Genomic DNA, 14838 nt, shown 5'->3' on the forward strand with positions numbered 1-14838 from the left:
TTTTTTATCATAATAATATTTCGATCGGATTTTTGATTCAATTAGCTTTTCGCGTGCAATTCTCTGTAGTTCGTTTAACCGTTTGCTAAGATTAATGACATAATCGTTATATGTGGGAATCAGATCTTCGGGCTCGAGTGGTTCGTTCGAAGGAACACGTGCTAAGCGTCCGAAAACTAACTCATATGGTGTGAACTGATGCCCTTCATGCGGCACAGTGTTGTAACAAAATGTAGCTAACTCTAAACATTCATCCCAGGTTTCGTTATCTAGAGACGTTTTAATATATTCGGTCAGCGAATGATGCGATCTTTCTAAAGAACCGTTAGATTGCGGATGATACGCAGTAGTTTTTACTTGTTTAATGCGAAATTTCTTTGCTACTCGTCTCATTAGGCTTGACATAAAATTACTACCTTGATCCGTGAGAATAGTGAGAGGTGCGCCAAAAATACAAATAAAACGTTTGATTAACGCGTCGGCAACTGATTCTGCGGTGGCGTCTTTTATCGGTATTGCTAAGCAATATTTCGAAAAATTGCATTGAATTGTTAATATATTGTTATAACCATTTTTAGAGACAGGGAACGGTCCCACTATATCGAGACTAATCTTTTCCATAGGCGATTGCGGTGTATCTGTAATTTGCATAGGTTGCTTCGTTTTGACTCGAACTAATTTTTTTAATTGACATGTGAGACATTTCCGTATAAAATTTTGTACATCTTCCTTAATATTCTCCCAATAATATCTTTGCTTAATTCGTTTGTAAGTTTTATTTACTCCCTTATGACCTCCTATAGCCGTATTGTGTAGTTCCTCCATGATTCGGACTCTATCCTTCTCTGCTATATATTTAATTATTCCCAAACAAATTATAATTTTTACTGATATTCCTTTCAATAGTTGTCTTAATTTAACTAGCATGTCATCCCACAATACGTTTTCAATATCCTTGCTTTTAGCAATACTAATAGAGCAAATATTTTCCTTTACAATCAATGACTTTAGAACCTTGAATGCAACGGTTATGTTATTGAGAATCTCAGTAGTGCTTAAGGCCTGTTTGCCGCGTGTAACAATAGCGAAGTGTAGTTTTTTATTTTTATTCGTGATTTTAATTTCTCCGGCTTCTAACTCGGAAAATCTGGGCAATTCATTACGTATGTGTAGCTGTCTTGCTCCTTCATCACATGGCGTACCGTCCGAGGCTATGAAGTAAATATAATTATCTTTTCGCATAAACAATTGTTCTTTACATTCGACGAATATTTTTCCGTATTTTCTCTCTTTGTTTATAACTGGCTCGATCTCTTGAGTTATCTCTTTTTCCGTGCTTGATTCTGCTGGAAATTCTAATTGATAATCATGCAATTTTGTCAAATCAGCGTTCGGCTCTTTGCTTGTTTTGGCTTTTTCGGCGTTATAATTTTCTGGTTCATCGCGTTTTTTATTTATCTTACGCGAATTATTAGGGCGTTTTGGTCTATTTTCTCGATAGTTCGGTATTTGTATTTTTCCGGCTCTAGCGCGTGTCTCTATTACAAGTATAGGCTCCTCCGTCTCCGCCTCTTCGGACCGCTCGACGGGGTTTCTCGAGAGCGCATCTGCGTTCACGTTGGCTTTCCCGCACTTATACACGATGTCGTAGTCGTACGCGTTTAATTTAATTCTCCATCTGCTAACCTTTGACGTTAAATCGGTTGAATTTTTAAACCAAATCAAGGGTTTGCAATCAGTGACAATTGTAAAATGTCTTCCGAGTAAATATGGTCTAAATTGTGATACGGAATATAATATTGCTAAAGCTTCTCGCGAATATGAGTCGTACCGGCTTTCGGTGTCGGAAAGTACTCGTGATACGTATCCAATGGGTCTATCTTTACCTATCTCTCCTTGACTCAAAATGCCTCCGATAGCGTATAAACTAGCGTCGCACGTTACTATAAAAGATTTTGAAAAATCTGCAATTTGTAAAACTGGCTTGCTGCAAAGCTTTTCTTTTAATATATCAAATGCTTCTTGAGTCTGTTCATTCCAAACGAGTTCTACATCTTTCTTTAATAAGTTACTTAATGGTTTAGCAATTCCCGAAAAGTTCTGTACAAATCGACGGTAATCTCCCGCTAGTCCCAAAAATTCGCGAATATTTTTCTGAGTTTTAGGTAATGGAAAATTTCGTACTGCTTCTAATTTCTTAGGATCCGGCTTAACTCCCTCTTTAGATAACAAATGCCCTAAATAAATAACTTCTTTCTTTAAAAATTCACATTTATCTGGTTGCAATTTTAAATTAGCTTCGCGTAATCGTTTCAAAAATTTCTCGAATTTGACATTGTGTTCCTCGATAGTTTTTCCGTATATAACAGCATCGTCTAAAAATAGGAATATTTCTTTACCTTGCATATCTTTAAAAATCTTATCCACACAACGCTGAAATGTTGCAGGTGAGTTGGAAAGGCCCATTGGCATTTTGGTAAATTCGTACAAACCGTTCGAAGAGCAAAAAGCTGTTTTGTGCCTATCGGCTTCATGTAAAGGAATTTGGAAAAATCCTTGAGCTAGGTCGAATACAGAAAAATCTCTCGGCCAAGCCCTGAGTGCGCGGAAGAAACAAGCGAGTCGACGTGTTGTTGTCGGCGCCGGCCTGTCCTCAAGTTCGGGGAACGGGCTAGCTAACCGTCATCGTCGACGCGAAAGTGAGCATCGTTGGCGCGAGAGCGAGCCTCGTCGGCGCGCGCGCTGAAAGGTCCTCCGCATGTCGCGAGCCAATCAGCGGGCGCCGATGCGCGGCTTGCTATCCGCGCGGACTGGCAGCCAATCGGGAGCCAGCAAGAAGCGCGGGCCCGACGAGCACGAGACGAGAGCGAGCGCGAGAACGAGCGGAGAAATAGAGAGTTCTCTCACGACTGTCGACGGAGCACGTCGACGTTTGTGAGAGTTAAGTGCGTCCTCCTCTGCTTGTCGACCGGAGGTCGACGAATAGAGGAGATTGGGAGGGTCTCCCAAGAGTGCGAGAGTGCGCGTGTGTTTCAGGTGCAGCGCGTTGGCACTAGGAAGTGCCAACGCCCGGACGAGCCAGCGACCATCCTGACGAGAGGGAGGAGGCCGGCCAGTCCGCCACCAACATCCAAAGGACGAGAGCAGCCAGCAACATCGGCGTGGGAGAGCCGAAGCCGCCAGCCGCCATCAGGTCCGGGAGGAGTCCTGGAGACGACGACGGGAGCACCGACGGACGTCTACCGGAAGCCGAGAGAAGAGAGCGAGTAAGCGAGAGAGAGAGAGCGAGAGAGAGAGAAAGCTGTGAGTGTGTGAGAGAGAGAGTGAGTGAGACGAGAGAGTGGTGTGCGGTGCGGGCGCACACCTCGACGTCATCCACGCGAGGCGTCGAGCCAGCGTGCGCGAGAGTGAGAGAGAGAGAGAAAGAGAGAGGAGAGTGAATGAGACGGGAGAGTGGTGTGCGGTGCGGGCGCACACCTCGACGTCATCCACGCGAGGCGTCGAGCCAGCGTGCGCGAGAGTGAGAGAGAGAGAGAGAGAGAGAGAGAGAGAGAGCCAACCGTCAACGGACTGGACCTGGGCCTAAGGCCTGCCGTCTGCTGCACGAGTGCGGCTCGTGCGTGAGTGCGCCAACAGAAGCCCTGCGTGGCTACATTGTGCGCGGGAGGCATGATTGCCACCGCGTTGTAGGGAAGGGCTGGGCGAAATATAAGAGCAATAAAGTGATAACCGGTGTGTTATCATTTTCCTTTTTCCCAACGTTCTCCCAAACGTCAGCGATTGCCATCGAGACCCGCGAAATAAATAATAATCCGCGCGTTGGAGTCGCGAGGAGTTGCGCATCAAAGTGCTGGGAGGCACAGCGTCGCAATTGGCATCCCTTGTGGGGACTCGCGATTGTTTAAAAGGGAGAGGAGAAGTGTTTTCGCGAGTGTCAGTGGAAAGTGCGCGAAGTGTGAGTGACGGAAAGATGCGCAGCGGGCCACGAGGCAAGCTGCCGACGTCTTTCCGTGTAGAGAGAGACAGCGAGGAGTGTTCCGCGGACAGCCGTCAGCTGTTGAAGTCGCACGATGCTCGTGCGATGAATCAGCTGACGAAACGGCAACTCGTGATGGGACTTGGAGTAGAGTCCAACGCTAAACGTGATAGCGTGGGGAGCCCTATCAAGTCCCAGCGAGATGTGCTGCCGCGCGTGCGCTCTAGCGACAGCGAGTCAGCCGACGGCGACGACTGGCACACCGTACGTCGTAAGCGTCGTCGGCGGGGCTCGCGAGTTAAGCTCTTCAACGAAAGTTGGAAGCGAGGAGACTCTTTGGCCTCGTTGTCGAGTGACAATGAGAGCCGAGAGAGATCTCCGAGGTTGTTCTCGAGAAAGAGACACAGTGAGAGTGCTGTGATTGCGAGTTGCAAATGGCCAGGTTACTCGCTGTTGTCCGAAAGGACGATGGCAAGGACCGCGGCCAGCGCAACCTCCATCACAGTCCGTGATGTAGCCGAGGGAGATGTGTCGCGAGGAGGTTTGGACTCTCGCGTAGACGTCAGCGTAGACAGCGGCTATGCGAGTCGAGTGAGTGTCGATCGCAGCGAGAGAGACGCTCGTGTGAGAGAGTTCGAGGAGAGCGGACTCACTCTTGAGCAGGCGAGAACTCGAGTCTTCGAAGAGGAGCTTTCTGTAGCTTGGCGTGAAGCTTACGAGGAAGCCCTCCTAGAAGCTCGAGGGAGGCTGCAGGACGAGTTAGCCACGCTAGAGCATGAGCGGCGGCTACAGCAAGTCCGTGAGGAGGCGAGAGAGGCGGCGCGAGAGCAGGTACGGGTCGAGGCGTCGGAACAGAAGCGCAGATTGGAGGAAGAGCGAATATGGCGAAAGCTATATTTGCGAACCCCAGTCAAAGCAACTGATCCAGTTCGCCCGGCTACCTTAAGCCAGCTGAGAGGCAGACCATCTGTGCTCACGAGTGATCGTGATGACGCAGACAGAGTACTGCCAAAGAAAGAGCGCGAAACGGTGCGACGCCGCGGTTCTTGGGGCAACTCTGGAGGTCAGCCGAGTGTGCAACGGAGCTGTGAGAGCTCGGGAGAGGAGTCGGTGGAGGAGAGTGAGCGGAGAGAGAGAAGTGCGCCAAGAAAGAGACGGAGACAGAGAGGTTTGCTGAGCAGTGACAGCGAGCTCGAAGTTAAATCGAGCTGCGAGTCTAACTCAGCGAACCTGACGTCATCCAAACGCCGAAAGAGATCAGCCGATTCGCTCAGAGCTTTGGAGTTCCTGAAGCATTGGAACCTCCAGTTCTCGGGCGAGGGCGATCACGAGGAGGCGGAGGATTTCTTGGATCGACTGTGCGAGTGCAGAGAGGGGTCAGCGATATCAGACCATGTGCTGCTAGCGGTGTTGCCGTGCATATTCAAGGCACAGGCAAGCCGCTGGTATCGGGCGAAGAGAAAGAGCCTGCGAACATGGGAGACGTTCTGCAGGGCCTTTCGTCGCCGATACATGGCTCGATATTGTCAGGAGGATTTGGAGGAAGATCTGCGCAAGCGAACGCAGCATAGAGAAGAGAAGATCGCGGCGTATACCGCGAGTCTTCAATATCTTGCTTCGCGCTTTCGCAGACCTCCATCCGAACGCGAATTGCTTCGCATCGCGTATCGGAACCTCCTTCCGGAATACCGGAGAGATATTGGCGATAAAAGCGTCAAAAGCTGGGAGGAGTTGGAGAGGTACGGCCGACGCTGGGAACGACTACGAGAGCTAAATAGCCGTTACGCGCCTCCGCTACCAGCGGAGAAAATGCGTGTCCCAGGTGCGGCGTACAAGGAGGAAGGAGGGCTCCAGAGAGCCGCTGCAGTCGAGAGAATAAAGCAGATTGGCCCTGGAAGTGAGTTTCCTCCTGTCGAGGTTGAGGAGAGGACAGCGAGAGAAAAGAGAGCTAGCGTATGGTGCGGCCTGGTTCGACCGACCGCTAGTGCCGTGGCTCGAGGAGAGAGGCGAGGAGGTGGTGCGTGCTTCACCTGCTGCAAAGTGGGGCACCGGGCATTCAATTGCCCGGAGATGACCTGTTGGGTATGCCAGCGAAAAGGACATTCACGAAGGGAATGTCCTGCGCGTAGGCTATTACCGCAGTCATCGTGCCAGCTGTGCAGACGGGTGAGCCACTCAAATCTGTGCCTGGATTGCCGAATGAAAATGGCAAGGCCAGGTAAACAGATCGCTGGGGAAGGAAGAAGAGGCAGAGAGAGTACGGGGAAGGTAGAGAGAGAGAGAGGATGTGAGAGAGTAGAGTGCAGAGAAGAGAGAAAAGTATGGACCTGGGACCCAGTAAAAGGTTTAAGGCCAACTTCTCCGAGAGAGGAAGCATCGTTAAGGGGAGGGGATTGCGACGTTGCAAACGTCGCAGCCGCGTCGAGACGAGGAACCTCGTTCGATGCGGCCAAGCCCTGAGTGCGCGGAAGAAACAAGCGAGTCGACGTGTTGTTGTCGGCGCCGGCCTGTCCTCAAGTTCGGGGAACGGGCTAGCTAACCGTCATCGTCGACGCGAAAGTGAGCATCGTTGGCGCGAGAGCGAGCCTTGTCGGCGCGCGCGCTGAACGGTCCTCCGCATGTCGTGAGCCAATCAGCGGGCGCCGATGCGCGGCTTGCTATCCGCGCGGACTGGCAGCCAATCGGGAGCCAGCAAGAAGCGCGGGCCCGACGAGCACGAGACGAGAGCGAGCGCGAGAACGAGCGGAGAAATAGAGAGTTCTCTCACGACTGTCGACGGAGCACGTCGACGTTTGTGAGAGTTAAGTGCGTCCTCCTCTGCTTGTCGACCGGAGGTCGACGAATAGAGGAGATTGGGAGGGTCTCCCAAGAGTGCGAGAGTGCGCGTGTGTTTCAGGTGCAGCGCGTTGGCACTAGGAAGTGCCAACGCCCGGACGAGCCAGCGACCATCCTGACGAGAGGGAGGAGGCCGGCCAGTCCGCCACCAACATCCAAAGGACGAGAGCAGCCAGCAACATCGGCGTGGGAGAGCCGAAGCCGCCAGCCGCCATCAGGTCCGGGAGGAGTCCTGGAGACGACGACGGGAGCACCGACGGACGTCTACCGGAAGCCGAGAGAAGAGAGCGAGTAAGCGAGAGAGAGAGAGAGCGAGAGAGAGAGAAAGCTGTGAGTGTGTGAGAGAGAGAGTGAGTGAGACGAGAGAGTGGTGTGCGGTGCGGGCGCACACCTCGACGTCATCCACGCGAGGCGTCGAGCCAGCGTGCGCGAGAGTGAGAGAGAGAGAGAAAGAGAGAGGAGAGTGAATGAGACGGGAGAGTGGTGTGCGGTGCGGGCGCACACCTCGACGTCATCCACGCGAGGCGTCGAGCCAGCGTGCGCGAGAGTGAGAGAGAGAGAGAGAGAGAGAGAGAGAGCCAACCGTCAACGGACTGGACCTGGGCCTAAGGCCTGCCGTCTGCTGCACGAGTGCGGCTCGTGCGTGAGTGCGCCAACAGAAGCCCTGCGTGGCTACATTGTGCGCGGGAGGCATGATTGCCACCGCGTTGTAGGGAAGGGCTGGGCGAAATATAAGAGCAATAAAGTGATAACCGTTGTGTGATTCTTTTCCCCTCTCCCTAGCGTTCTCCCAAACGTGACGGTCGCGTCAAATCCCACGAAACAAGAAAAATCCTAGCGCATGCGAGGCGCTAGGTGTTGCGCACCTGTGTTGGGAGGCACAGCGTCGCACACACACTAAAGAGAGAGAATAGAGAGTCGGTCGTGGGGGCAGACACATATCCTCAGAGTCCATGTGGTTGTCCGACAGCTGTATAGCTGCCCAAGCCCTTTTGAACTCACAAAAAAAAATAAATATTGCTTTGTTGAGGAAGAGTCTCACAAACTCGTCCATAACAGTTTAATGAATAGCAGAAAATTTTTTTGAATATTTTCATACGTAAAATTGCATTAAATTCAACAGACATAAACACTTATAAATAAATTGGGAAATTAAGTGCAAAAAGTAATAAATATAAAGGAGATTAATAAAAACAATATTCCATTTTGTTTTTGTACAAACCTCGACCGGTGAGTATATGTATTAGAGTCAGCACGAGGACTAGGACTTCGATGCCGGCGAGGACTTAACGACACAGATCGGCGTTTGGTATATGATGATGATTTTTCCACTATAACAAGCAAACAAACCATTTTTATTATCAACAAATATTAACAAATGACCGATTTTTTTAAACTATTGAAAAATATTGTAAATCTCGGAATTGACTTTCAATATTTAATATATAATTTATCAAAATCATCTTACCTAAATTGTTTTTTCTAACATCTCGAATTGTCCGATGTTGTTCGATTGACTTAGATTCAAACTGTTTTATTTCCTCCCGATCAAATATAGGCTTAGATCCTTCTTCTATAAAAACAATTATTTATCTATTAGCTACGTTTTTTCATACTAAGATCAAGTTTATCAAGATTAGAAACTATTTGGGAATGTTTGAATTTCGCGTTGCGCGCGCCGCGCTTTTGTGATATGGAGCAAGCGCGACTCGGAACGAATGCATTAATTAGTATATAATAGAATTAATCTTAAGTTTAATTCTATTAAAAGAGTGCCAGACCACACTGTTGTCACGCGAGAAGAGGTCAAATCGTGTAGCATAGTTCTAAAAAAGCGTAGGTATGTTACTGCCGGGTTATCGCTCCCGTACGGTTACAAAAGTTAAGTATAGTATGTAATTATAACATCCTTCTCTCTCTCTCTCTCTCTCTCTCTCTCTCTCTCTCTCTCTCTCTCTCTCTCTCTCCTTTATCCACTCATCATCGCACTCTTACAGACGAGCCGTACATGCACGCGTAAAGACGGCTCGTCCGCGGATGCGGCCGCTAATATACGCGTATAAGCGGCCAGCGCGTGAGTATACGCGGATACGCGGCCCGCGTGAGTACGCGTATAAGCGACCCGCGCGTGAGTATACGCGTATACGAGGCCCGCGAGAATACACGCGTATACGCGGCCCGTGCGCCCGCCGCCGCCGCCGCCCGGGGATCGAGAAATAATATTAATAAAAAGCGCTTTACGGGAAGAGAGCGCTTTAGTCTATAAGATGGATACGCGTTGGAAGCATCCTTTTACGGCGTGCATAGCAGGACCGACAAGAGCTGGAAAAAGCTGGTTTCTGAAAAAATTTCTCGAGCATCTGCCGGAGATGTGCGATGCTCGCTTAGACAGGGTTCTGCTCTACTATACCGAGTGGCAAGAGACGTACCGCAGTGAATTCAAAGTTGGCGGGAGTGCTGCTGTACCTATCGAGTTGCGAGAGGGACTTCCGCAGCGAAGCGATTACTCCGTGGATAGGGGAAAGAAAAAATTACTGATTCTCGACGACTTGATGCGAGAATCATCGAACGATATAGTTCTTGATTTGTTCTCGCGTTCGTCTCATCATTTGAATTTGTCGGTCTTTCTGGTGACGCAGAATATTTTTCACCAGGGAAAGTCTCAGCGCGACATAAGTTTAAATTCAAAGTATCTTGTTATATTTAAAAATCCTCGCGACAGAGCTCAGATTCGGCATCTCGCGCGACAAATTTATCCGGAAGATCCGAGGTTTCTGCAGGAGGCTTACATAGACGCTACGCGCGGACCTCACTCGTATCTTTTTCTCGATCTAACTCAAGCGGCCGTGAACGAGTATAGGGTTCGCACGTGTATATTCCCAAGCGACGATATTCAGTACGCCTATGTGCCGAAATTCGGTAAAAAGTGAAAATACAAAATAGGCGTGCAGAGCTCTCGGCATAGACAGTAGGCGAGAAGCTATGGCGCCAACAACATCGATGAAGAAGAAACAGGCTGGCTGTTGTATACCCGTCGTGGCTACGCTTGACACCAAGCATTTCAACAGAAAACGAGTAGCTGTACTGAACGCTCTTTGTCACACGGACGGCCAACAACGCACGGCTCTTTTACGCACAGCCGACAAGAGACTCGTACGTTGCATATGCGAGTGCGCTTTGAATATCTTGCAAGGTGTGATTGCAAAATCAAAGACTCGCATAAACGACGACTCAAAAAGCACAAAAACGTGCTGAGAAAATTGACTATTTGCAATAATAAGAAATCTGTCAGCGATTGGCAGAAGAAGAAACGTGTTCTCGTACAGCACGGTGGTGCTTTTTTGCCGCTTCTACTCGCACCTATTATCGGGGCTCTTGTCTCAAAGTTATTCAATTCAAAGTCAGCAGCAGCAGCAACGGAAGACTAAAATGGATCGTGCGAGAAAAATGATTATCGTGCCCGAAGATATGTTTTCGCGCATGCAAAACGTTCAGTCAGCAGCAGCAGCACAACCGCCAAACGAGTCGTGTGAAAACTCCGTTCAAACGTGCGGCGACAATCTCTCGAGACTCGATTCCGAGATGCACACGATTCTACATTCGAATAAATTTACAGATGAGCGTGAAAAATGTCTAAACTATTTACAAGTACTGCGGCGATATCTGTTTTTCAAAGATTCCAAACGTCACGCTGAACACGATTACGAGCGCGACGTCGACGAAATAGAGGCCACCTCGGCACCAATGACTGAAGAAATTATACTCGACAGCGTGCCCAAGAGTTACGCTCAAAAAACGCGCCTTCTGCTGAAACACTGGAAAACCGTTGCCGGCGATCGTCTCAAGTGAGATAGCACTGGCAGAGTCAGTATAGACGGCCGGCCCATACAAGATTCCAACATTATAGAACTGATTAGCGACGTTGTCGCACGCAGGAAAAAAACACTGGATCAGTCGGAAGTGCCCATCGGTCGTTTACCTTTCGCCAAATTCATCAAGACAGTCGACACACCGATAAAGCTGATTGGAAACCCGGAAATAGTGAAAATTGGTAAAAATTTGACAGAGCCGAATAATACAGCGAAACGACGACTGCCTAGTAAAGAGAGCATCGACGCGTTGATGGAAATCACCGGCATCGCCTGCTTTGACGAGAAATCGAGCAAAGAACAAGTGGCTACGTCTCGCAAACTTTTAAGCATGGCATCGTACGAGCAGCAATACTACGATGTCTCGCACGAGGCTGGTTACGCGGGTGCGCGCAATCTCGACCCTGTGACGTGAGCATCTACAATGCTGCAAAAGCGCGCGAAAATTTAGCGAAAAGAGCTCGTCTGCAATCGACTTACAAGAATCGCGAAAAGATGGCGTCAGGCGTAATCAATAAATACAAGCCCGGATCTTACGTACGCATTAGTCGCACAAAAAATACTTTCGAGAAGGGATACGAAAAAAATTTTAGCGAGGAAGTTTTCAAGATTAAGCGCATATCCAACAGACAGCAGTTACCAACGTTTATCCTGGAAGATTTAAACGACGTGGAGATTGACGGCTTTTTCTATCTCGAGGAGCTCGCTCACGTTGGCACGAAACGCATGTCGGACGCTGCTGAGCAATTCAAAATAGAGCGCGTAATTCGTACAAAGGGTCGTGGCTCGAAGAAGCAGCTACTCGTCAAGTGGGCTGGCTATCCGGACAAATTCAACTCGTGGATAAAAGCCTCTGAAGTACAAAAAATTTTAAAATGGACCAGAACGATTTTTACCTAGTTCTCCCTAGCAACAGCAGTATGACGTACTACAACGAAAACGCCACCAGCAGCTTTACAACGCAGCTCTCGCGCGAGCTCAGACTCAGCGGGAATTGGTCCGTTGCGCTCGTCGAAATTCACGTGCCGAGCACTGTCGTGCACGTTCAAGAATCGGAGGCCTTTTACACGTTTAAACAGTCGGAAAAGGCAAAGCAGGAAACGCATTTTTTTCCGCACGGTATTTACGACAAGATCGAGCAACTAACCAACGAAATAAATAAATCAGCCGCCTTTCACGATCATCTGCGTCTCGAAGTTGCACCCTTTCAAAAGGGCTACTACATGCTACAGCGCAAGTGTGCCTGCGATGATCAGCATCAGATAACGTTTAACGAAAAAATTTGACGTATTTTCGGTTTCGAAGATTCCGAGACTCGGCGAAAAAACGGCACCTTTGTCACATTGTCAATGGGCCGTGTAGTCGCGCTAGGAAACAGACGAGCATCGCTTTCCCGAGCTATACCCGATCAGCTCTACGTGTACACGGATGTATGCGAGCCACACACTGTCGGCGACACTCAAGCTGCTCTACTGCGTATAGTTTCCGTGGACAGTGCAAAGTACAAATTTGGCAGTAATATCGTGAGACATTTTGCACCTGCTCATTATATTCCGCTTTTACATCACAGTTTTCGCTCGATCGTCATAGATATAAGGGATCAGCACGGAGTGCGAATACCATTCGAATATGGAACGCTGACGGTTACGCTTCACATTAAACGTAATCGCTAGAGAGAGAGAGAGAGAGAGAGAGAGAGAGAGAGAGAGAGAGAGAGAGAGAGAGAGAGAGAGAGAGAGAGAGAGAGAGAGAGCAACGCTAAGTCACGATGAGTCACTACATACGCTACTACGACGAGCAAGTAGGCGGAGGAGGAGTGAGACACGTCTATTCCGGTTCAACGTATCAGCGCGAACGAGGTGTAGGTGCATGGCTCGGAGGTTTATTTCGCAAAATTCTTCCGTACATCGCTTCCGGTGCCAGAGCTGTGGGCAAAGAGGCTGTGCGCACAGGCATCAACGTGTTGGACGACGTTGCAAACAATGGCTCGAATTTCAAGAAGGCGTTCAAGTATCGTACTAAAGAGTCTGGACAAAAATTGAAGAGAAAAGCCGGTGAAAATATAGCAGAAATGATGAAAGGTTCTGGTTATAAATCACGCGCAATGCATCGAAGGCGTCAGTTGAGAAAGACGCGTACATCGAGTACAATCGGCTCTAGCAAAAAATGCAAACAACATACGTCAGGACGGAAGAAGAGAGTCACGCGAAAAACGAAGAAGAGGCCTGAAAAGAGAAGTACTCAGCAGCAGAGTTTGAGAAGTGTTACGGATATTTTTGGTCCTAGGCGTATTTAGTTTGGGGTAAAAAATGGCATTTTTACATTCTCACTCGACGGAATGCATGTCCAGCGAGCTGGATCTTTTCACGCTACCAGCCACTCAAACGTCAATTGAAAGCAGCAGCTTTCTGCATTATAAGCCTGTGTCGTCTCTTAGCGACGATTTCGACGCACCATTGAAATTCGTCGTGCCGGCAGGTAGCGAGCATTACTTTGATCTGGCTCACACCATGCTTCATGTTCAAGCTAAAATCGTACCCGCTGACGAGGCTACGGCAACGACCGAAGACCTTAAAGTCGGACCGATCAACAATTTCATGCATTCAATGTTCAATCAAATTGACGTTTTTTTCAATCAGAAAATTGTTTTGCCGCCTAATAACGCCTATCCTTACAGAGCGTACATCGAGACGCTTCTCAACTACGTTCCGGCTGCTAAAGAGTCACATCTTACAGCGAGTCTGTGGTACGACGACACAGGCGGCGGTTTAGATTCACCAGCTAATGCGGTGAGCACTGCCACAGCACCTATTATCGTGAACAAAGGGCTGGAAAATCGCAAATATTTTACACAGAATCGACGATACTTTGACATGATTGGACATTTGCATCACGACCTCTTTAATCAGGATAAAATGCTGATTAATGGCGTAGAAATGCGCGTACGTCTAGTGAGGAGTAAGGATGGTTTTTGTCTGATGGACGCGACAGCCGATGGAAAATTCAAACTCAGCATCAAAGAAGCTACACTCATAGTTCGCAGAGTAAAAATCAGTCCTGGAGATTTACTGGCTCATGCGCAAGCGTTATCGAAAACCACGGCTAAATATCCCATAACGAGAGTCGAAGTTAAGTCGTTTACTCTTCACTCGGGAATATTGGGCGATTCGATCGACAACGTTATACACGGTCAGCTGCCGAAGAGAATAATCTTAGGCTTTGTGGAGAACAAAGCATTCAACGGAAACCGCGCGTTAAACCCTTTTAATTTTCAACACTTCTCTATAAATTATATTTCTCTCTACGTCGACGGTGTACAAATTCCAAGCAAACCTTTGCAGCCACGTTTCACGGGTCTCGACAAACTCTACATTGACGCTTTTCAAACTCTTTACACGGGCACAGGCGTGCATTTTCTCAACGAAGGTTTTGGCATCAATCGCTACAACTATTACAAAGGCAATTTTTTGACGGCCTTCGATCTCACTCCTGATTTATCGGCACACTGTGCCACATATTGGAATCTCGTGCGCTCGGGTAGCATACGCATAGAGGTGAGATTTGAGACGGCTCTTCTCACTGCTATCAACTGTATCGTTTACGTAGAGTACGACAACGTTCTGGAAATCGACTCTAACCGCCAAATCATAACGGATTTTAGCGCTTGATGCGCACGCACACTCGATCGCAGCGACTCAACCCACAACGCTCAGCAGTTCATCAACAGTGTCGGCGGCCATGACGAGGAAACACAACAGCATCCACCTGCACAGCCTGCGTGCAAGAAGCAGAAAAAGTCCAAGAGTCCGCCTAGTGTAATTATGCATCAACAAACGTTCGCTGGCTTAAGACAGGTAAAAGAGTGCATCGATTTGCGTTTTAAACAGCTCGAGGAGCTTTCGGGATTAGTTAATCGCGGCGTGGACTCAATTTTAGATTATATAAAAGACGCTTTGAAAAGAGAAGAGGCTGAACTGTTTGAACGACTTTACATTTTTCAGAATTTCACTGTCGTGAAATTCTGAAAAATGTAAAGTCGTTCAAACATTATTACGCCCTTCATAAATATAAAATCGACGAAATTGTTAAGACAAACTTGAATTTCGCCACTGTAAGCGTCGACGTTTTAGATATAGTTGTAACGGAAATCTATGCCTT

At 48.3% G+C, this 14838-nt stretch overlaps 1 protein-coding gene across 1 annotated transcript in view; it reads right to left on the reverse strand.

The window, feature by feature from the left end:
- The window catches only part of LOC116417962, a 229226-nt gene that overhangs the window by 13901 nt on the left and 200487 nt on the right, over window positions 1-14838 (reverse strand). Inside the window, exons 9-10 of the mRNA XM_031933158.2 lie at window positions 8280-8384; window positions 8034-8142 (exon numbers count right to left, since the gene is read on the reverse strand). Coding sequence (XP_031789018.1) covers window positions 8034-8142; window positions 8280-8384 — 214 coding nt within the window. The remainder of the gene's footprint in view (window positions 1-8033; window positions 8143-8279; window positions 8385-14838) is intronic.

The sequence above is a fragment of the Nasonia vitripennis genome (genome assembly GCF_009193385.2).
Source record: "Nasonia vitripennis strain AsymCx chromosome PSR unlocalized genomic scaffold, Nvit_psr_1.1 chrPSR_random0002, whole genome shotgun sequence".
NCBI lineage: Eukaryota > Metazoa > Arthropoda > Insecta > Hymenoptera > Pteromalidae > Nasonia > Nasonia vitripennis.